The sequence below is a fragment of the Harpegnathos saltator genome, unplaced genomic scaffold (assembly GCF_003227715.2).
Source record: "Harpegnathos saltator strain DR-91 unplaced genomic scaffold, Hsal_v8.6 scaffold212, whole genome shotgun sequence".
NCBI classification, from domain to species: Eukaryota; Metazoa; Arthropoda; class Insecta; order Hymenoptera; family Formicidae; genus Harpegnathos; species Harpegnathos saltator.
This window is the reverse complement of record NW_020229998.1, coordinates 375,001-397,919: the sequence shown is the minus strand read 5'-3', so window position 1 is coordinate 397,919 and position 22,919 is coordinate 375,001. Positions and strand designations below refer to the sequence as shown.

Sequence of the window (22,919 nt, the reverse complement as noted above, 5' to 3'; positions counted from 1 at the left end):
CGATCGGGACGCGAGGGAATGCGATTCCTCTGGCGATCCGGCGATCGGATGTAAGGCACACGCTCCAAATGAGGCACTCAGCTCGACGAGATTGAGCCGTAACAATTAATTACTCGACCGCGGGCGTTTTCTTCCTCGGCCTCGGTCAAGTCGACGGGAGAAATACGTTTCGCTCCGTTAGGCGGGAAATTTCGCAGACCTTTTCGGGACCGGCACTCGCCGGGCTTCGACCGGTCCCCGCGCCATCATGTCGTTCGCCCGACAGAGACATTCGCGGGCCAAGATACATTTCAATTATTCCGATGCGGATGCACACGCACGCCGGTCTTGCCGAAAAATCCGCTCGCGAGCGGCGATTCCGGCGAGAAACCAGTTTCTCGCCGATCGGCGTCGAACGGCGGCGAACGCGATCGACGTCGTCGTTGTCGCAAGTGCATACCGGTTTAACCTCGGGACATCATCGGAGTACCGTCAGAATCTTTATTTCCGTGCGAACGACGCTCACGCGTCTCTACCGCTCGGCGAGACTTCGGCTCCGGCGAGTCGCGCTCGCGCATGCAACGCTGCGTTCCGCCGCGACTATCCATCCGTCTTCCTCCTCCCTTCTCTTTCAGTCTCTCTCCTTTTTCTCGAATCTTACTCCAAGATGTTTTCATTTTACCCGGAGTACCGCGATTGATTTACAGCGCGTACGCGAATCTGCAAACGGAAGAGATTAGGATTTGTATCAAATTCTCTTAAGGTTTCGCTTGGCTTTCGCTGACGCCGCGCTGAGAGCGCGAAACTTCAACGTATCGCGTGCATTTCTCCATAGGCCGCTTTCGGCTCGCTTTGCTCTCGCGGCTATTTATTCCCTCTAGACAAACGGTCTCGATGGAATTCTTTGTATCGGAGCCATCTGATACCAGGAACGAAGGTCCGCAACGCGAACCTCGGCCCGACTCGATTTAACTCGCTCAAGTAGCCGGAATGGTTATTAATTATCTCCGTGCAGACATCGGCTAATTGGACTGCGTCGTGTATGCATGTAGCGCGCGGAGCGAACGCGAATTTTTATTCCTCGCGAAGCAGCAGTCCGGGGTAAGGTCGTCGCCATTGCCGTTGTCGTTGTCGTCACCGTCGTCGGTCATCGATCATCGCTCTCAAATTCCTCCTCGCTCGCAGAAACGAAGGGACGAAATTCGTCGCCGTGTCTCATCGGCGAACGTTGACAGGAGAAACGCGCGTTCTCGCGCCGTGTCTCGAAAAAAGTTTTCTCGGACGCGCGTCCGAGAAAAGTGCAGCGCGAGGAAGGACATTGCCAAACGCGGGCAAGCGCGGGAGGAGACGGCGGAAAATTCAAATGCGATGAATTCCCGTCGACTCACGACGAAGACGGAGAAAGCTGTCGACAAGAAGGCAGGACCGAACGGGCTCGCTGAGCGTTCCTCAGCAATATCCTGCTCCGATCGTCGCGGCTGCATCTCAATGAAGCGACGAGCCCCGAAGCGTTCGCCGGAGCGCGCCGCCGTGAGAAATCGAATATCCCGTGCGAATTTGTCGCGATCGCACGTCGCGTTCGCGAGCGGAATCCCGAGCCGCGCGTCGCTTTGCATTCGCGATGCGCCGCCGCGCCGCGCCGCGCCGGCGCGGAAACGCAATGGCACGTCCATCAAGCCGGGCGACGCGCCAGCGACGTGCTGTTCGTCCAACGGCAACGTCAGCCTGCGCGCTCGCGTTGCATACCGCAATTTGGATAATGAAGCGAGCCTCTCGCGAGCCTACTACCCCTTTGCTCTCACCGCCGGCCGCCGACCTGTCATTATGGAAAGCTCGGCTGCGTGCAGAGACAATGCGACGGCGATTAACGGAATCGGCACGCGCGATAATGAGCGCCGCTCCCGGCTAAAGGATGACTGCGAGCGGCGCGTCTTGCGTTGCATCGTGCCGTCGTTACGATTGTCCCGTCGAGAGAGATCATCCGGGAAGATCGCGAGCGCGTCGCGCGCATTATCCGCGAGATTGCCTCCATCGAGCACGGGCCGATGATCGAGGACCGGGGGAGGGATCGTCTGATCCGGGCCCCTCGACCAGGAGTCTGGACGCGGTCCAGACTCAGCCTTGACCCGGCCCGGAAAGAGAACCGGGTTGAATTATTTATTCAATCGGACAAATCAGACACGCTCGCGGTGTCCCCGCGAGTCCGCGATTGCCGTAATTGATATCGACAAAGATATCGAGCACGAACGAAGCACCCCCGACGAAATATCCATCACCAGTTGGAGAGCCACGATTTACTTAAACCAGAAACTCCGGCGGGAGTTTCCGGTTATTTCAAGTTTGTTTGATCGGCTGGACCAGGAGATAGCGATAATGACGTTCGGCCGTAAAATATTGTTATCGCTACCGCGACACCTTGACTGCCGGTATCGCAGCCGCGGTGCTCGATTCCGGCGAGCCACCCTCTCCCGCTCGGGGTTGGAGCCCGAGCCTCGTTACCGGTGGCGCACTCCGGGTGCCGACGGCGGCGCTGGTAGCGTCCTCGGGGGTGGACTTATTACGGGTGACTCGCGACGGTTGTCGGTGGCCGAGCAGTGGGTAGACTCTCGCGAGGGTGACAGCATCCTCACCGCGCAGTGAAGCCAGGCCGCACGCGCGCGTACGTACGTACCTACGTGCGTGCGGACGTACGTAGACGGACGGACGGGACGGGACGACTGCGGGCGCTATCATATGGAGCCGAACGACGGGGTTGCGTGTTAGGCGAAGCGGCGGTCCCGCTACCGCGGGACAAGCGCGAGGGCCTACCACGAGGAGAACGCGAATGATCGATCCGACTGTTCGGTGAGTGAATGAAGGAGCGAGCGAGTGAACGAGCGAGCAAACGAACGAACGGACGAACGAATGGACGAACGGACGAACGAACGAACGGACGGACGGACGAATGAGAGAAGGTCGCGGAAGAGCTCCGCGAAGGAAGGTAGGAAGGAAGGAAGGAAGGAAGGAAGGAAAGAAAGAAGGAAGGAAAGAAGGAAGTGTCAAAGAGGAAGTTGCAGTCGCCAGGTCCGATGGGCTTCCGACAGAGGGAGAGAGAAGAGAGAGAGAGAGAGAGAGAGAGAGAGAGAGAGTGCGCGAGTACCGAACTGGCCGGAGAAGCCAGAAATGGGTCAACCCAACCCAACGGAGGCCGGACGTGCGGCCGTTTCCTCATGCGAGTCACTCGGTGGCCTAGTTTCACCGGGGGCGAGCAAATAAAAAGAGTCGCGACGCACCCCCTTCGTCTCTCCTACCACGCGAGACGGCGGCGACGTGTCGACGTCGTCGTCTTCGTGTGTTGTGTGGTGAGCTCGCGATCGTCGTCGTTGTCGTCGACGTCTTCGACGCGACGCGACGCTGCCGATCGCTGATCGAAGCGTCCGTTTTCTCTCTCACTCACTCTCCCTCTCTCTCTCTCTCTCTCTCTCTCTCTCTCTCTCTCTCTCTCTCTCCCGCTCTCGCTCTCTCGCGCGCGAGAGAAGAGGAAAGAGTTATGGATTCTCGCGGATTTCCTGTTGGCCTTCGGCTGGCGAGAGTCCATCGATTGACTCGCCGCCCCGACGTCGCGATACGGCATTAGACACGGCTGATAGCCGAGCCCTAGCGAGGGGTGGAATACCATCGTGAGGTGAGAGAAGCCACATCAGACCGGCGTCGTTTCGTGAAAGTGGAATGGTAGTGCAGCGAGAGGGAGGGAGAGAGCGACCGTCCGTCGCTCTCCGTCGCTCGCGTTTCGCGATTTCTTGCCGTTCCCGTCGAGATCGAGCGCGATGAATCGAGTGCGCCCGGTCGGAGGCAGGAGGTTGCAGCGACGTCGTCGCTGTGCCGTCGGCTGCTGTGATCTGTTCGATCGCGATCCGTTCGATCAATCCCGACGACAAAGAGAAAGAGAGAGACGGAGGCTCCGCGAGGAGAAATGCCCGCCGGAAGAGAAGCCGGAACTCGTCGGAGCTGTTATGCCGCCGACGCGGACGTGCCGTCGTAATCCTCCCCGCCTCCTCCTCCCCCCACCCCACCCCACCCCATTTTTCACGGTCGCGGAAATGAATGCACCGCGCTCCCGAAAGAAACGAGAGGAGTCGTCGGGGAAACGGAACGCCGTCGCGACGCGACGGCGAAATCGCCCAGGCGTTCGTTCGCGCGTCGCCCGGCGCTCCGGTGAACGTTGAAAGGCACCCCCAGCGAGACGGACGAGGAGAAGGCGCTTCCGCGAGGGCTGCCTTCCGCCGTCGCGCCGCGTCGGCCAGAATCCGCTGACCGGCCGACTCGCGACGACCGAAGCCAGACTGGCACGACCTCCTGGTGGCTCCTCGCCGCGGATGGAGATTCACGCGAGAAGGAATCGAATTGAATCGCCCAGCTGCGTGGGTGCGTGTCGCAGCGGCGATGTACGAGGGGAAGTTTAATCGATCGGAGCCTCCTCGCGAAACGGACAACAGCAGCTCGCTTGGACTTTCGTCACTCCTCGCCGGAACCGGTTCCGAGAGAGGCGCGAGAGTGACCCAGAGAGATCGCAGGGTTCACTCGCCGCGGCGATACACCACCGCGTCGCGCCGCCGGGGTCATATCGATTGTGCCGGAAGAGGCTAATCGAAAATCGCGCGCGCATTACGCAAACGTCGAATTACGCGTCGTTAAAGCGTCGCCTCGTGCGGACTACCGCCGCAATGTGCAGCGTATAAGCGGGCCTGGAATAATCACAACCCCGGCGACCTCACCCTCGTTCCGTGTCGCTCCGCGGCGCTCGACCGCGACGGGGATGGGGGCGGAGGGGGTGCTTGTCGAATCAGAAACATTTCCCATCTGCGTGACTGATCGCTCGAGGCGCGCTCCCGACAACGATACGAAGGGAGCAATGAACTGCACAGATAAGACTGAGAGACGAGAAAAACAGGAGAGGAGAGAGGATGGTAGAAATGACAGCGACTCGCCGCTCACTACGGATGTATTAATTACGAATGGACGTGATGTCACGCCGAACGTCGAACGTAAATATTAACGCGCCGAGCCCGCGCGGGGAAAAATTCGTAATCTGCTTTATGTTCGACTCACGATTCATCGCGAATTATTGACGCGGAGCGTGATCGTTCCGCGCGCGCTGCCGGTGGGGTTATTAACGACGGTGACGCGCGATCAAGCCGATAATTAAGGGCTTCCGCGGTAAATATTGGCGAACCGCGCTTTTTACACGCCGGAGGATTGCGTTACTCGCGTTACGTTCAACTCGCGTGATTTCATCTCCCCGGAAACCAAATCCCGCCCGTGCGAAATCGCTCGGTGCTTAACACGGTTCTCCGGTGTCCGGTGCGCGATCGCCGCTTCTCTCTAACGTGGCGCGATGAAATTTTCTGACGAAGGATCCGCAAGGCTACCCCGGACACGCGGAAAATGGCGTCCAGCAAGCCGCCGGAGATGAACTACACGTGCGAGATCTGCGGCCTGGAGGGCTTCAACGACGAGGAGATGCGCTCGCACATGGTGCTGTATCATCTTCAGGGCGCCGCCAACTGTCCCTTCTGCGACCTGGGCGAGATCTCGCCCACGGAGATGCTGGTGCACGTCAACAGCGCTCACCTGGACTACCTGACCCCGAGGTACGCTCGGCGCGACGCGACGCATACGAGAGCCCGTCCTCGTTGCTTTCACGTTGCTCGCGTGTTTTACACTCTCTCGCGTTATTTACCTTCCCGACATTGAACGATAACGGGAGAAAGTGCGCCGCGGAAGTAAAATCGCTGTGATTCGCGTCGCTTTGTCCAGTTCAGTTCCGTTTTCTCCCGTTACCGTCGACAGTAGATCATGTTCGACGGCTGATTTTTTTCTCTTTTTTTTTTTGGTATTTTTTCAATGAAGAGACAAATCAGAACATTGTGAATTTTGAGGGCTCGAGGGATTCACGCGAGAGACAAACCGGCGGACATTTTTGGTCGGCGCCGCTTTTCACCGCCCCGCGAATCCGGACGTATAAAGATACAATTTCGTTCGTTCGCGTCGGGCTTGATTATTTACCGACGTGATCGCGCAACGTGCCGTTAACAGCCGCAAACAGCGGACACTCAAGCGTGCACTCGCCCGGCGCAAAACTGGCCGGCAGCCATAGATTAACCCGACGATTGTGCCGGGCGCCAGTAAATTAACGTGCTGCGTTACCAAATGATGCCAGTAAATTACCGGTAACTTTACCGACCTGCCGTTTAATTTCACGACCGGTGAGTCAGGATACTGCCGCTGACTGGCGAGCGGTCTAATTCAGGATAACCTTCGGGACCCGCTATCTCGTTATTTAACGTTGCAACGTTGCGACAAACGGTGCTTCGCGTGCGATTTTTCCTACGTTACACCGCACAGCCGCCGACGCTTTAAACGAAACCTTTAAGAAGATCTCCGCATGTCTTTTCTCATTTCGAGATTCCGGTTAGAGGAAGACTCGCTCTCTCCGTTGATATTTAATAATTTTCCAATACGCACGCGTAGCGCGCAAGTTGGTGAAAACTCGACACGAAATTGCAATCTCTCTCTCTCTCTCTCTCTCTCTCTCGTAGGTACACAACACGTTAAACATAACTCAACGCTGTCCACGCGCCTACGCGCGGATTATCGCAGTTCACATGAACATCCGACGCCTAGGTTTAATTTAAAGTGCATGTCGCTGCGGCACGAGCGGACTCTATATATAGCGAAATGGCGCGTCACATGCCGCACGTGTGTGTGCACGTCGGTTCGGCCTTTGCGGAATTCGTCCGTTGGAGGTCCGTCGCGCGGCACGCTCACCACCGCGCGCACAGTGTCACCAACAGCTGATTTGGAAAATGGCGGGAAACGGCAGATGGAGCGGCGCGAATAACGCGCGAAAGGACTTTCTTCACTGGCAAGCAACACGGCCGGGGCACGCACAGTGCTGGCAAACGCGCTCTCCTGCCTGCTTCTCGTCCCTGCTTACTCTCTCTCTCTCTCTCTCTCTCTTCTCTCTCTCTCTCTTCTCTCTTCTCTCTCTCTCTCTCTCTCTCTCTCTCTCTCTCTCTCTCTCTCCCTCCCTCTCCCACCTGCGTGCGTTCGTTCGTAAACGTAAATCGAGGCGTCCGATAATCGCTCATCCGCACCGTCGTCCGATACGGTAAAGCGCGGCGCGTCGTCTCTCCCGTCCGTCCTTTTTTTCCCCTCGTCGCCTGACATTCCAGCACCCCGGAGAACGATGTGATGGCATTCATCGACGACGACTCGCTGATGGACGACCACGGGCGCGACGAGTGCCGAGCCTCCTCGCCGTCGATGTCCCTGCGACCTCCTCACATGCAGAACGGTTGGGGCAGCTCGCTGGGAATGCGCGTTAAACAACAACAACAACAGCAGCAGCAACAACAGCAGCAGCAGCAGCAGCAGCAGCAGCAGCAAATCTCGCCGAGGAAGTCGGACGTCCAACTAGTGAATCCTAATGTGAATAATAATAACAATAACAACAACAGTAGCAATGCCAACAATGGTGAGTGATCAGTGATCTTTTTTCTCGTTTGTATTCTTGGATGTGACGAACGAATTGTACATGACTCTCTCTCTCTCTCTCTCTCTCTTTCTCTTTCTCTCTTCTTTGTTCAGTGTTGGAGGGAGCAGCTGGCCACGGTTCACCGCTGCGTTCAGGCCTAAATTTACAGTTGCGCTCGCACGCTTCCCCGAAACTTCCAGTACAGGAGTGCCCGATGTGCCCCTACAGTTCCGACAGCCCGCTCAGGCTGGAAGAGCATATCAATCGCCAACACTTTGATCTCACTTCGCCGTCCTTCCCGCCGGAATCACCGCCATCACGGGACGGTGTCTTCAACTGCCCGCTTTGCGTTACGTCTTTTCCAAATTCTTCTGACCTTGAGTTGCACGTTAATATCGAGCACAAGGACATACTCAGGTACGTATTAGGTCCGCGGATTCACGACGCCACAGAGTGGCAGCGTGATTGCTCGCTGTCAAGCAGCCATGAGCATTCAGTGGGATTGATTTGCAGCCCTGCGAATGGTACAACCTCGCAGTCCGACATTGCCACCATCGGCAGCGACACACCCGCCTGTCCGGTATGCCTCAGTACGTTGTTCAAGAACAATGACGACCTAATGGCACACATCGAAGAGCACTTCAGCAAGAAGAGCACGCCGTCGCCCGTGACGCCGGACGTGTCGACCGACAGGATGCTGGCGAAGGACATGGAGAGAAGAGAGAAGGAGGTGAGGAAACTGCGCGAGCAGCGCGAGTTCGAGATGCTGAGGGCGCAATACGGTATGGACAATCAGGGTAACTTCCGAGAGCAGAGCGTCACCAATATGCAACGCGCCGTGTACGCGGGCGAGATGACGGTGGCAGACTTCTTCGAGAGGCAGATCGAGCTCCGGGTGGCCGAAAGTAGCGGCATCGACGACGGCAGTTCTTGTACACGCGGTAAATAATTTGAAAGCGATCGAGAGATCACTTGCGTCACTGATATTTTAGGCCTCCGTAATGTGGAGAGAAGTACTTGCATCTGACTTGCAGCTTGATGCCGCGTCCTTGGTGGATTTGTTTCCGACACGTTTCGTGCGCATTCCAGTTCGCTTCTTCGGGGAGAGAGAAATCGAGGCAACGAGTCCATGAAGGACGCGACATCAAGCCGGAAGTCGGATCAAGCGACACGCGGTACTCTGTTTAATACAGTAAGATTTCCTTCACCCAGAAGTGAGAAGAGAAAGATCCTCACGACGCTGTTGCCCGTTTCTCTGCGCAGGGCTGGTCCCAAAAGTGCGAGCCGTCAGTCAGGCGTGCAGTAACGTCGTGAACACCTGGATGTGTTCCACCGTGGACCATTACGCGTCGACCTACGGCGACAAAGGCTGGGGATGCGGTTACAGGAACATGCAGATGCTAATCTCGTCTCTCTTGCAGCATACAGGGTACAACGAGCTAGTTTACAAGGCGTGGAGCTCGGGCGCGGGTGGCAACAGCTCCACGGAGAGCCCGCTGCGCACCTCGATGCCGTCGATCTCCCGGCTGCAGAAGATGATCGAGTGGGCGTGGACGCAGGGCTTCGACATCCAGGGTGCCGAGCAGCTCGGCGGTAAACTGGTCAACACCAGGAAATGGATCGGCGCCACGGAGGTATTCACGCTGCTGTCTAGTTTGAGGATAAAGTAAGTTCCATGATCTCGGCCGGTCGCCAAAATCATACGACGCATACCGTTCTGCCTGTCTGTCTCGCACAGGTGCCAGCTAGTGGACTTCCACAGACCCACCAGTGCGGACGGCGGCCATCCGGAGTTGTTCAATTGGGTCCTGCAGTACTTTCAGAGATGCGACGACTTCAAGCCGCCGCTGTATCTTCAGCATCAAGGTAAAGCGGACAGTCTCGATTTGTCGTTTCATTCATTCTGGTCATTGATTAAGACGGGTACTCAGAGACATTTTATATATTTAAGATCGCCTTAAATATGTATCTACAGGTGTTATATGGACCGTTTAACTGATCACGGAGAATCTAAAGACGAACTTGGGACGATCTTAAATATATGTGTAAAGTTCAACTATGAATATCGTTCAAAAATTAACCCCTTCCGTGGCAGAGCAAAATTCAGTAAAATGCACTGAAACCGCCCCAAAGAAATGGCGGGGCGGATTTTTTCAATAATTTATATACTTCAGTTTTTTTGGTCGCTGAAGCCGAATTTGAGGTCAAAATATAGAAATTCAAAATGGCGGATCGAATATGGCGACTAAAATGTTTAGAAATGCTTAATATTATAAATAAAAGTAATCGGTCATTTCTCAAGTCACTAAATTAACGATTTTTATATAAAATCGCTCTTAACGCTCTTGCTGCTCGCTGCGAACTGACTCGTTCGCTGCTCGCTCTTCGTCGTAGATCCTGTTTTTTGGTACTACCGAACACTCGGATTCCTTTAGGCGCTGCGGTCAAACGACGCCGAACGTCGCGCGAAATCCATTGATGACGCCGCTGCCCTGTTCTAACGACGCCGATCCCTCCATCGGACGCCGCGGTCTCTCCTCGGTTTCTCCCTCGCACTCTTTCTCACTCTCACACATCCCGTGTGTGAGAGAAAAATTTACAATTTTCCGACATTTTAATTCGATTATAGTTTTTTTTCTATTAACAAATTATAAAAAACTAAGTTGAAATTCGTAATCAGCGACCCGAAAAATACTTGATAAAAATTCTACAACAATAGTTATTACACTTAAAATTCCATACAACACGAAAATGATCTGGACGCATCCGCGGTGCGTCCGTGCCACTTACGGCACGGTTTTGGCTGGACGCATCGGTGCGTCCGTGCCACGGAAGGGGTTAAGACCATCGCGCAAACGAAACAACCAACTTCTCGCGAGGATCAACGCGAGGACGATTGTCATCGCGTTCGTTTCGCCGGGTACGATAATGTATCTATCGTTCCATTCAGGGCACAGTAGGACGATAATGGGCGTAGAGCAGTTGAGGGACGGTTCCATCATCATGGTGGTGTTGGACCCCAGTCACAGCCCGGCGCAAATGTCGCACTTCAACAGCACGAGCAGCGCGCCCGGTGCGATGCGACTCGTGCGGAAGTCCACCGCGGCGATGAAGGCCAGGCAGTATCAGGTGGTCGCCGTTACCGGCACTATGGACACAGAAGCGCAGTATCAAGTAATAACAACTTTAAACCATCTCGTTATTTATAGACGACACGCGTGTTCTATTTTCACGTGTCTCTCTTTCTCTCTCTCTCTCTCTCCTTTTCTCTCTTTTCTTTCTCTTTTCAGCAAAGTAAAGTTCTACGATCAATGCGTGTTCCTCAAGACAGGTGAGAGTTGCTGGTTCGAGAAGCAAGCGAGCTCGAGGCTCGAAGCGCAAAGACTATAGACTACTGCCTCAAACCAATCTTGTCCGGCATCCTTCGAGTTACGTGACCGCGATGTCCTATGTTCTCTACCGCTAGCCGACTTACTCCATTGTAGTAGTTGCAGATAATATTATTTAACAATATATTCTTGCATCTCTCTAGCCGTTAATGGTGGACTGACTCCTTGATAAATCGTTGTGCCCGCGGCGACGGTCGACAGCGCGACAGCTGATTTGCACGGATATCAAAAGCGCTCTATCTCGACGCGTTGCCGTTCGAGCGATTTTAATGTAATTCGTTTTGATTTTGATGTAAAAGAATCCCGCCCTCTGCCTGCCCTTCTATCCGATAGAAAAAAAAAAAAACGAGGGAGAAGCCCTTATATATATATATATATCTCGAAGAGAAGAAAGAAAGTTCGCCGTGCTACGCGCGCGAGAATGCACGAATCTCTGAGAATCTTCGTCAGCTCGGGAAAGACGAATGTGTGTGTGTCTCTGTCTGTGCGCGCTTGAGAATAAAAGTTGTTCAGAGAAGAAGGAGAAAATCGAGATGACGAGGCGGATGAGGAGAATGGTGTTAAAAACGATCGTCTCCTGTTTCTTGTCCAAAAAAGAAAATGTTCTGCTCAATCTTCATCGCGGCGAACAAACCGCGCTAATCCTTAGCCGACCAATCGTCTCGCACCGATCGGTTGATCATCCATCGAGAAAGTCACGTGGCGCAGCTTGGAGAGAAAAAAAAGAAAAGTAAATGCGAACTTGAAGACTTTTTCGTAGCTGTGATGCTTGAAAAACTCGGAGACTTTTTCGTAGCTGTGATGCTGTTATCAATTCAACGCTGATCACTCATACATCCGATGGACACACTCTTGGAAACGCTCCAGAATCGACGTGCGGTGTTCCCCGTGCCACTCGTCTCGTTCTTCACATTCCGTGACTCGCGACGGAAGATACTTCCCGTCGCAACACGTTGTCGATTTTTAGTCAATATGAAAAGTGCCGAGAGAGCCATACGATATATACAATTACAACAAATTTTATATAACGATATGAAAGATATTCTTTGACGAATTTTAATTGCTAAAACGCTTCTATATGGGAGTCTGGAGTGTCTGCAAAAGTGACTGTGTCGCATTTTCATATATTATACGACACACATACACACACACACACACATACATACATACATACAAAACATACACACAAACATAAACATTATACATTTGCACACTCTCTTCGTTATATCGTACTTCACTTGCCCACGCATAAAAAGTACAACTACTTTCATACTAATTACAAATATTCTATTTAATTATTCAATCGATTCTAGGCTACACTTATGTCCTAGCTCGTAAGTCCAATGCAATGCTGTGAATGAGAAGATAGATGAAGAAAAAAAAAAGAAAAATAGTACAGTCCATTTACTTGTTATTTATATTATACACTTTACAGTTACGTGACTTAGTAAATTCTTATTATTATTACTCTTATCATGTTTCTCACACATATAAATTGTACTGATGTATCTCTAAGACCTATTTATTATTGTAGTTAAAGATATATTTGCGATCATTCGATAGCGGACGCGACACTCACCCGTATCCGACCCGTGAATGTCGCGTCGTTGTTTTATATAGCTTCGATAATTATGGTGCACCAGTCGAATGTAAGTTTGTCTTTCAGCCCAGTAGGACCACTTCGCAATAACGTTACGACGACTGACCGTAAGGAAACGTCAAAAACAATGACGATTATTAATTATAATACTGGATTTCGCCATATGTCGATTAAGAAATCTGTTCATTATTTGGAGTGTTCAGGGAAACCAAGCTGTGGAATTGTTATATGCAAGAAGTAAAACCTTCGCATTAGCCACACATCAAATTAAAATATATGCTTTGTTAGAATTCCCAACATGGCTTCTCCTTTTACTTCCAGTCTCACCTTACAAAATATATTTTCAAACAAAAGATTAATATCGAACAGATGACAGAAAAATAGCTGCAAGAAAACAGAGAGGACATATTTAGCTTGCACAAGTAAATGTTTATCAATCTTAATTTTTATTAACAATCAATTCTATCAACAGTCTGTTCAGCAATCTTATTGTTAAATAAATAAAATGAAACAGAAAAATATCTATTGATCTACATTATAAGGAACTCACATTTGGTTGGACATAATATTACTTTTAAGCTTAAAAGTAAATTAATGTACAAAGACAGATTGCACAGACATCAAAATGTCTATGATCTGATGTTAAGATTCTTCGCAAGTATTTGTCTGCGCAACAAATACTCTCGTAACAGGACATCCTTTCTTCTTTACTAATTATCTTATATATTGAATCCCATAGATCGCATACAGACTTTGTGCGCTTCTATAAGGTCGCCGCAATTTTCCTCGCCTTTTTCTATAATACTGTGAACAAAATTAACATATAACACAATGCTGTGACATTTTCAAATTGCATATACTGCTGCTTGTTGAATCTTTTTTTGGTTTTAGTTTTGTACAGAATATAACAAGGAAAAAAATCGCTTATAGCTTTTTACTGACCATTTATCAAAATATAAGTTTGAAAATTTGATATTTATATATATCTTAGGGTTAGTTGTTCCAACTTCTTGGTAAGTTAGCTGATAGTTAAATCATATGTTTTTCTTTGTTTTCTTTCCACTTAGACCGACAGACATATGATTTAATCATCATCAATTAACTTACTAAGAAGTTGGAACAACCGGCCGCAAAAACTAAATCTATGATATTTCTAACCTATTTTATACGGATCTAGCTTGAGTTACAATTTACATACCACGTATCTCTCGCTTTTTTTGTTTCCGGACAAGCGCAGCAAGGTTTTAATTTTTTCTTCTCTTCTTCCGATTTGCTCTCCACCTTCGCCTGGTCATTACCCATTTTTGCTTGTAATTAAACTTGGCTTAATGAAATTAGCGGAAAATTTACGCAAGAGCATGCTACCATCCACTCTACACACAATAGCACATTAGGCTCGACCGCCTACAACGGCATCTTTGATGTGGTGGCAGTCTGTGCTACATCCAATTTCAGGCGGTTTATGTCCGTGCTACAACCAATAATAGCGTACTTGACAAGCACAGTCTCGCACATTGTTACACGTTGTAACATGAATTAACATGTTAACATGCGCAAAAAAAAATAAGAAATGACATTGTGTATGATTAATATCATGAAGATCATACAAAGTGTCCGGTAATCAGCTGCCAATCCGAAGTGTGAAGATAGATTGGGTTGAGACAAACATAAAAGTCCCATACCGCTTTGCAAGATTCGCAATAATTATCAAGTTATTAATGACAGTAATGTGAGAAGTGGGAGCGCGCTGACATAGGGTGCGTTCACGACACTCAACAGTTGCGTAAAGGCCATTGCACGTAAAAAAATTTTAGTCGTAAGCGTAAGACCGTAAGCAAATTGACCAATCACAATCCAGCATCTCGAAATATACGAATTGTGATTGGTCAATTTGCTTACGGACTTACGGTTACGACTAAAACTTTTGTACGTGCAATGGCCTTAAAGCTAAGACTCCATGCATGCGGTGAACTGCGGCAAACGGTTGCGGTGACCAATCAGGAGGGAGGCGCAAGTCCGGTTGCGGCAAGCTCCGGCATGCGTCTGTCTCCTGATTGGTCACCGCAACCGTTTGCCGCAGCTCACCGCATGCATGGAGTCTTAGCTTAACTGTTGAGTAATTCGTCAACGGGTAGATTATACATTTTTTGTGAGACAAAAGAAGAAAAAGTGATACAATTCCATTTTTAAGTGAAAGTTTTAAATCTTTGGCTTCTATGACAAACGTATCGCATTCTACAAGCAAGAGTATGTAGATTTAATATAACCAATAAAGTGGCACTTACATTATCTGGAGTGCGTTCGGAACTTGCACATTACGGATAAAGTAACTAGCATCGGATTAACCAATAAGAATAAAAAGAGCAAATATCTTTTTGTCATGATTGGTTAATTCAGTAACTCTACATTCAGGGCCGTATTCATAGTCGGATCTTATATTTAAGACCGTCTTGAGTTCACGTTCAGATATTCTGTAGCCAATGAAATGATCTATACAGCATCTGAAGATGAACTTAAGACGATCTTAAATATAAGACCGGACTATGAATACTGGCCCTCAGAGTAAAGTTTCCGAACCTCTAAAGATACACAAGAAGTGTTAGTTTTTAAGATGCAAATACAAGATTAAACAATAAAAACTACTTATAGAGATTCCTCAGTTCTTATAAAATCTTCAAAATATATTAATTTAGCTCGAATGGCACAAAACGCACTAATGTGGCATACTTTTTGGCACAATCGAACGGTTTTGCTGGCAACATTGAGTGAGAAGGCCCGGGGCCAAAGAGACAGGACTAGGCGACAGAACGACGGCTACGTGGACGCAGCCCCGCGGCTGGCAGCGGAGCTAGTGAGGCCCCGGGGCCAAAAAGTCGTCGTCGTCGTCGTCGCCCTGATAGCACATGTTCTCCTGGGGATGTCCTAAGGACGTCCTGAAGATGAAGAAACATCCCCAGGACGTCCTCAAGACGTATTCTAGACCTATATCCTCTAGACATCTATGCTATTAGGGCGTTGTCGTCGCAAAAATTGTTCTGCGACACCCTGTATACAGGTTGTCTCCTAACAATTGTTGCAGAGCTCGTGGAGACATAGAGCGGGCATAGCAGCCATTCGGGTCACAGCGTGGCCTAGTCGATTCAGCAACTGCTGGTGACATGCGTCGAGAGACGTGGGAGCCGCGAGATAAAACGTGAACAGCGGTGTGTTGTCTTTCCCCTCACCTCGCACCAGTGATAGTTGCTAGCTGTATTATCGTGAACGTAGCTAAAGCAATCGGTATTTTATCATTGGCTTTCAGTTACCTCCGATCCCCTTCGGGCCCCTTTAGTTGATACGAAAATTTACCCAGAGCTGTCAGTGTCGCAGAAAATGCCGTGCCGGCCACTCTCAGGAGGTTCCTCTCTGGTCATAATGTGACGCTGCCATGCTCACAAAATACGAACTCTCTTCTACACATTCACTATGTGTTCAGTGGGTAACCTGGTAAACGGTTTTGATTTCGATCTACGCTACGAACGGAACCATTGGCTTCACGTGCGAAGACACCGAAAAGTCAAAGTTACACGATTGCAGAGATAAAAAATAAAGAGATGTAATGTTGATTAGACTTGCAAAGCGTTTGAATCGTTTCAAGCAAAATTTGTGTGTAAATTTTATTTATTTCTATTATATATTTTAATTATTCGTATTCGCTGTCGAAATTAGAAAGAAATTATTTTGAGACACACAAAGATGCCGATATAAGATTGATATAAGACAGATAGCGACAGAACGGTGCAATGTGATGCTTGTAGATTATTAGCCGTTTTTTGACTCGCAACAACTGTGTAACTCATTTTTAAGTTAATTCTATACGCGCATAGAGAGTTCTGTTCACACGGCCGGCGACACTCCGTGGATATTTAGCGCGATCACAATTAGATTTTCACCTAATTACACGCTTACACGCGTTTCTGAATACGTCGAAAGAAAGCTTTCTCACTCGCGGAATTCCCCCGGGTATGCTTCGACAACATTCGCATGCCAGCACGTATAGGCTTTACGCGCGTACAAGATGTATCTACGCAAGACTTGAATAGCATCGGAGTTATTATCCGCTTCTTCGCGCGCAGCCCACAACGCAACTTCACGAGCAAAGTTACACCGGCGTGTTCCTCATCAGTACTTCCGACAGCCTTCGCAACCGATTCCTTCCTCGACAGCTCGATTTCCGAATTCCCGAGCGAACGGCGAACCGAAAACTTGACAGCTGCGGAGCAATTCAAGCGAAGAAGATTCAATGTCGTGCGCGATTTGACCTTTAATTAGTTCTGCTCGTGCTTCTCCGAATGCAACGTGCGAAGAATCCAACGAGTGAAACATGCGGACGGTGTTCTTAACGAGCCCGCGCGAGTGCGACTAATTACCCGACTCGCGACTGATTAACCGAGTCCGGCGAAATTGAACGACGTCTCGGGGAGAGCCGATTGATAAACGCGCGAGGGATGCCTGCTGTGAGCCCTCCCGGGGTGCCGTACTCTTTCCTTATTTACTCTACTCTTATTTTACTTACCTTATCCGCAACTTTCTACGTCGCTAGCACATTTTCACTCTTAATCCATCGCATCTGCCGATCGGATATCGAAGTCTTGAGGGGCAGATGGCGTCGGGCCGATACGTAATTACGACATAGCAGGTGTATTCATGAGCTTGCCCGCTCAGACGCGCGCGGACGACAGGTGAGCCGGAGACGGCTTGAATTCCCGCCTGCGTTCAAGATCGCCGCCGAACGTGGAAAGTCGGCTCGCAGCTTGGCGAGAAGAGACAAAGGGACTTTTCCCTCGTCCCGTCCCGTGGCCGTCGCAGCAAACCCCGAGAGAATCGTGGGGGTTCACTTTTTCGTCGCGTCATTCAGTCGCGGAGAGCACTTCGCGCCTCTGATAAAAAATCTAGCCCCATCGTGAAATTTTTATCTGACTTCTCTCTCTCTCTCTCTCTCTTTTTATCTTTTTTTGGACTGCGTTAACTCCGCGTCGGAACTTAACTTTAACTTTTCACCTCCGAGGAGTTAACCTTTCCACAGAAGTGCGAACGCAAAAGACGAGAGGGTCCCGCGTTTTAAAAAGTTACACGACCGATAAAGTCCGTCTGAAAATGGACACTTTAAGCGTTTAAGCGTCTCCGCTCCTGGGGAAAAAGTTACACGATCGCCGGGCTGATTAATATCGACAACAGCAGGCGCGAGACGCGTCGAAGGTCGAAGGGGGGAAATTGTCCGTGCGCGCGAGCGGAACCGCGACTTCGCGATCATTTATTTCGGCCATCGACGCGAGGAGACACGCGCGGAGTACACCGCGCGATCGATCGTGCGTGTCCCGATATCGATCGATCGATTGATCGATCGAGCAGCCGACAGGCCGGTCGCGTGCACGTGTGGTCGCGTCGCGCGCCGCGGGAACGAATCGAGCAGATCGCTTCGCATGCTCCGCGTATAGCCGTGCGGCTTCGGTTTTTCCCAGGACGACGCGATTTCCGACGCGACGCAGACCGGCGTTGTTCTTCTCGTAAATATAAGCCGACACGCGGTGGGCGAACGTCGGGGAATAATTTCGCCGGATGAATACTAACGTCGGCACCGCCGCTTGCACCTACTGCCGCGAGCACGGTGTCGTGCACCTCTCCTCTGTCCTTCTCAGGGAGATCGGGACTCTCTATTCTTCACGATAAGAATACCTGGCCGCGTCGCGATAAGAATACCACACGACGAGATCGGCGCGACACTCGCGAGAGCGTGGCGGGAATTTCGCGGACTCGCGCGCGCGAGCGCGCTTTCGCACCTTTCGATTCAGATGCAGTCGTGCGTAATTTTCGTTATTGTCAGAATATCTGAATATTTCAAATAGAATACATTTTTCTGCATTTACGTAAATTTCTTTTCGCGATATCAAAGATCTGCAAATATATCAGAAAACAAAAGAAACTTCTTCACAGCCGGGAGCAATAATAAGTATCAAAAATTTCCTGATATTGCTCAACAAAATAGAGAAGTTCGTATATCGAATTAAAAAAATGTATTATTAATAAAATAAATATGAAATAGATACTTGAATATAAAGTATGAAATTTAATTAAATATAAAACAAATGTAAAGTAAATATTTGTTACAAAAGTAATGAAACTTAATTGCTCAATCCTTTGCAATTTCAACTTCCTCATTTTCTACCAAGTTTTGACAGTTTTGGTCGATTCGCGCGTCGCGTTAGGAATGGGTGGCTCGATCAACGAACGCGCCGATCGATTGGTGACGTATCGTAAATAACAAATGTTGAAACGTTGAGACGTTGAAACAAGAAATATTGGACATGTTAGACTGCGATAGCTACGCGCGATCGGTGAAACGTGGACGTGAAAATACGTCGAAACACCTGCCGACAGATATATTCCTTATCGGCGAGCAGAGATACAATTGTTCTTCTTTCTCAAGCAGCACACATATGCGATATTCGAAAGTTGAAGCGTTCGGAGGAGATTCCGCGACGCGTTGTTCGTCGTGGTTGCCGCATCGATCGATACCCGACTCGTCCGTGAAGAATACGGATCGCTAACCCTTCTCACGTAAAGTATAGTGTTTCAATGTCAGTTACAGGAAGTAACTCGATACAGTTGGCTTCTGCACACGTGCGGACGCTTAAGCGGAATAATGTGTCTGAAACGGCCGCCGACCGGATGAGATTCGCACGATTAAACACCGGATCGACAGCGGGATCTCCAGGCAGGATCGATATGAATCGGCCGCATCGATCCTACAAATGGCGCATTACATGCGACGCAAGAAAACAGAGAAGGGAGGAAGGAGTCACGGACAATTGGACGGTGCTCGGCTCGTTTAAATTCCACCGGTGGAATGTTCGCGGACAATTTCGAAACTCCGTCGCGTGCCAGAAGAAATACGAAATTCGCGTGGACGGCTCCGCCGGAGTAAAGGGGCTTCGCGAGGCACTGCTCGCACCGGAAGGGCGAGGGCTTATATGAGAATCACTGAATAACAGAAGGGCGCGTGCCAAGGGTTCGCATCTGCTGCAGTTGCTCGCACAGCCCCTCGCTCCCTTCTGTGAGCAAACGCTCCACCATCGTTACCGCCGCCACCGTCGTCATCGATGTGCGAGACTCCGGTTACAAAAAGAGGGAAAAAGAAGACCCGGGGACGGGGAAAAAGAGGGACGCTTCCGCAGGAAGCACCGCCGCTCGATCCTTCCCGCGTCCCTTATTGAACGCCCGCCGTTCAAAGCTACGGATGAAGAAGCTCGAGTCGTACGCTCGACTCGTATGCAATTACCGCCGCACTCGAGAGAACCTCAGGAGACTGGCCGAACTCGCGAGCGAGTTCACGAAACCACGTGAAGTTCGGCCAGGTGGTGTGCACACCGATCACAGTAATCTCGCTTTCTGTCCTTCGCTAGGACGCTACGGTCGTTACAGCGTCGGATATGGCCTCGCGAATTACCGCAAGAAGGAGCTCTTAGAGCGGCTGTGATGAGTGCTGTCGTTGTTATTAGCCGCACGCAATCAACCGTGCGCAAAGAGAAAAGCGAAAGGAAAGGAAACCGAACTTGATCGTTAATAAACGCTTCAGAGACCAACGAGTCTCTCGATATCTCTCGAAACGCTGGGAGGAAGGGGGGCACGTCTGGCTAGATGATTCACTCCTGAGCAGAATCGTAATACGTGCTTCTATCACGCGTTTAGAATCTTTTTCTTTTTTTATTATTAGACATTAATTAAAACCATGCTACACACATACACGTACATGTGAAATGTTGTGTCCTGAGGTCTTCCTCCTCTTGTCAGTTCCATCGGCTCGAAATTCCGTCGTAGGTAAGGAATACTCCCATCTACCTGTATTTTCACAGGCTCACGCACGCACACACGCGCGAGATTTCGTCTCTCCCGATGATTTTTCGAGATCGCGGGAAAAAGATGCGCCGAAGGGATTCATCCTGTTTACGCCCGTTTAAAAGCCGCCGAACGTGAAAGCGTCTCGGAACGAGACGGGAATCAATACGTCCCTGTGCCGGGGCCCTGAGGAAGGGGACCGTGCCAGGTAAGCAGCTGCAAGCATCTGCAGGGGCAGCGGCAGCCGCGTGTTTAAATTAGTCCCGGCACAACTGTCGTCCGCGCAACATGTACGGAAGACCGTTCTCGAGCCCGGTGCTTCAAAAATCGAATTAACGAGGATACGTGTGAGAGACCCGCGCTCGTCGCGCTTCCAGTCGTCTTCATTTTTGTCGCATGAGCGAACACGAGCGGACTGCAATTCGATTACCGTCAAATCGTCCTCCCGGCAGAAATAATCGGCAAAAATTTCTCATTCGCGAGAAGAGATCGCCTCTTTCAACTACGACGATCAATCCACCGAGAGTTCCCAGACGATTGGAACTCGATTCAAGTGCGACGGTTGAAAAATGCTAGTGATAAATTGATATCCACACCGGATGTGCATTTAATTACATTCAATTAGACAGGTAGATAAAAGGAAAGGGAACGACAGAGGAGGGAGAGAGAGAGAGAGAGAGAGAGAGAGAAATAAATTGATGGCCCTGATATCGACGGTGAAGCGAATGACGAGACTTGCCTAAATGATCGTATGAGGAATCAGGAAGGTACGGGAAGTAGACGAAGATGCTGCTACTTAGGCTGATGATGACGTTGGGCGTGTGCTGGATCGTCAAGTGCGATCTATTGGACCTCTACGTCCAGCACATGGACGAGACCATGAGGACGACGTTGTACAGGAATAAGCGGCATCCCATGAACCCGGCCTCTCGCAGTAAGAGAAGCCTGCTTGAGGTCAAGCCTGTGCTCAGGGTCGGTAACTTCAAAAAGCAGCGGTTGAACTTCGACAAGGACTGGCTGACGTACTGGAAAGCGAATAAGCAGATGTATTATGAGAACGACGCATTGGACATTCCGAATTTGCAAGAAGAGAATCTGGATCCTGGTCAACACGAGATGCTCTCGAGTGACTTCGAGCAAACGACGTTGGAGACACTGGAGGATGCTGCTGAAGCGAACGCGTCGGTTCTAATCGAAACTGCGAAGCCGACATCCAGCATTTTTAAAAATCAAGTGAAACCGGTGCTTCCGCAGGACACCACGGTAGTGGAGAATGAAGAACGAAGAGAAGAATTGGAGGACGAGTTGCCAGTCTGGCAGGAGCAACCGGACGAACTCGACGAGATGTTCTTTGCAGCCGCGGATTCCGAAGAGAAACTCTCGATGGAAAACTCGGAGAATCCCGAAAAGGAAATGGAGGACGAAGAGAACTCACAATTCGAGGTCATCAACGGAAACAACAGGACCAACCCGAAAGCCTCCGACAATCCTAGCTTCAAGAGACCACCGAAGTCATGGGGTCGTGTACCGAAAAAATATTTTCCGTTTATCGACAAGCTAGTCAAGGATACGCGAGAAACGGAGGGAATTAAGGACGAGGAGATGACGAGCAGGATCAAGAGGAGTCCACAGAAACAACGCGGGAAACCAAGGTTCATCAGGTACGAGGTCCTCGACGAGGATGGCGACGTCATCCTCGAGTGGGATCCCTTGGACGAAGAGGAGGTGACCTTCAAGGTCACCGCCAGGACATTGGGCTACGTCGGCATCGGTTTCAATGAAAAGACATATATGAAGGGCGCCGACATCCTGCTCGCTTGGGTGGACGATCACACCGGCGCCGTTAACTTGCTGGTAAGTCTCTTCTCTCCTCTCTCTCTCTCTCTCTCTCTCTCTCTCTCTCTCTCTCTCTCTCTCCCTCTCTATCTCCCTCTTTTTCTCTCTGCATTTCGTTGATCTCCATTTCGTCATTGGATCGATAGGAAGGCGACAGGCGTGTGCGCGATCCGATCGATAAATCTCGAGAAAAGGCTCCGGTAGATGCTCGTCCTTATAAAAAGGTATCGGAGCTGCATAGTTTCGGCGCGGCGACCCGTTCGCCAAGCCAGGAGCAGGAGCATACGTCTATATTACAGAAGCGAGGCCCGATCCTCGCGGCGATTTCTCGTGCAATCTGGCGTTTTAATCATTCGCGCGACGGATCAGCGACTTTAGCGTCACAGACTTCGGTATCGGCTTCGATCGGCATCGATCGGCATCGATCTCTCGGCCGAGGCGATTCCCCCCACGATGATTTCTCCCTCCCAGACGATCGTCCTTGCAATCGTTAATTCCCACAAAACGATGCGCGCCTCTTTATTACTCGCGTCTTGTACGCGGAACAAATATCCCGGACGAAAACTCGGCGACGAGGAACGTCTCGTTATTATCGAGACCGAAAACATTCCTTTCAACGCACGATCCAACTCGCGGCTGACTGCGGATTAACCGAGATTTATTGACTGAACAGAGACCCGCCGTGGGAATCTTACTGTTCCTGCGACCGAATTTTCGCTCGGTC

The 22,919-nt window shown here is 50.3% G+C and overlaps 3 protein-coding genes across 5 annotated transcripts in view; 2 read left to right on the top strand and 1 right to left on the bottom strand.

Annotated features, from left to right (window-relative positions):
- Positions 1–2,549: 2,549 nt before the first annotated feature.
- On the top strand, positions 2,550–12,027 carry LOC105185361 (zinc finger with UFM1-specific peptidase domain protein). 2 transcript variants are annotated; one of them, XM_011144774.3, is made up of 9 exons: positions 2,550–2,823; positions 5,373–5,609; positions 7,194–7,495; positions 7,609–7,912; positions 8,009–8,436; positions 8,759–9,161; positions 9,234–9,361; positions 10,446–10,669; positions 10,786–12,027. In XM_011144774.3, the coding sequence occupies exons 1-9, from the start codon at positions 2,804–2,806 to the stop codon at positions 10,828–10,830; spliced, it is 2,091 nt and encodes a 696-aa protein (XP_011143076.1). In that variant the 5' UTR covers positions 2,550–2,803; the 3' UTR covers positions 10,831–12,027. The 2 variants fall into 2 exon arrangements, with proteins under 2 accessions (XP_011143076.1, XP_025154050.1); XM_025298265.1 differs by lacking the exon at positions 2,550–2,823 and adding an exon at positions 3,523–3,643.
- Positions 12,028–12,366: 339 nt separating this feature from the next.
- Cox17 (Cytochrome c oxidase copper chaperone COX17) lies at positions 12,367–13,908 on the bottom strand. 2 transcript variants are annotated; one of them, XR_003112837.1, is made up of 3 exons: positions 13,683–13,908; positions 13,035–13,288; positions 12,367–12,868 (listed from the first exon to the last, which is right to left on the bottom strand). XR_003112837.1 is itself a non-coding variant. In XM_019842426.2 (2 exons), the coding sequence occupies exons 1-2, from the start codon at positions 13,784–13,786 to the stop codon at positions 13,204–13,206; spliced, it is 189 nt and encodes a 62-aa protein (XP_019697985.1). In that variant the 5' UTR covers positions 13,787–13,908; the 3' UTR covers positions 13,000–13,203. The 2 variants fall into 2 exon arrangements, 1 of the variants encoding a protein (XP_019697985.1); XM_019842426.2 differs by lacking the exon at positions 12,367–12,868 and having other exon boundaries at positions 13,000–13,288.
- A 6,723-nt stretch (positions 13,909–20,631) lies between these two features.
- The window catches only part of LOC105185362 (MOXD1 homolog 1), a 21,913-nt gene continuing 19,625 nt past the window's right edge, over positions 20,632–22,919 (top strand). The window contains exon 1 of the mRNA XM_011144775.2: positions 20,632–22,213. Within this exon, the coding sequence (XP_011143077.1) occupies positions 21,146–22,213 (1,068 nt within the window). The 5' untranslated portion in view covers positions 20,632–21,145. The remainder of the gene's footprint in view (positions 22,214–22,919) is intronic.

Bases quoted from the DNA above. Each gene is read 5' to 3' on its own strand.
- LOC105185361 (XM_011144774.3), top strand. From the start codon at position 2,804: ATGATCGATCCGACTGTTCG. The intron at 7,496-7,608 runs GTGAGTGATCAG...TTCTTTGTTCAG, and splicing joins CAGTAGCAATGCCAACAATG to TGTTGGAGGGAGCAGCTGGC. The intron at 10,670-10,785 runs GTAATAACAACT...TTCTCTTTTCAG, and splicing joins ACACAGAAGCGCAGTATCAA to CAAAGTAAAGTTCTACGATC.
- Cox17 (XM_019842426.2), bottom strand. From the start codon at position 13,786: ATGGGTAATGACCAGGCGAAGGTGGAGAGCAAATCGGAAGAAGAGAAG. The intron at 13,289-13,682 runs GTATGTAAATTG...TTTTGTTCACAG, and splicing joins AAAAAAGCGAGAGATACGTG to TATTATAGAAAAAGGCGAGG.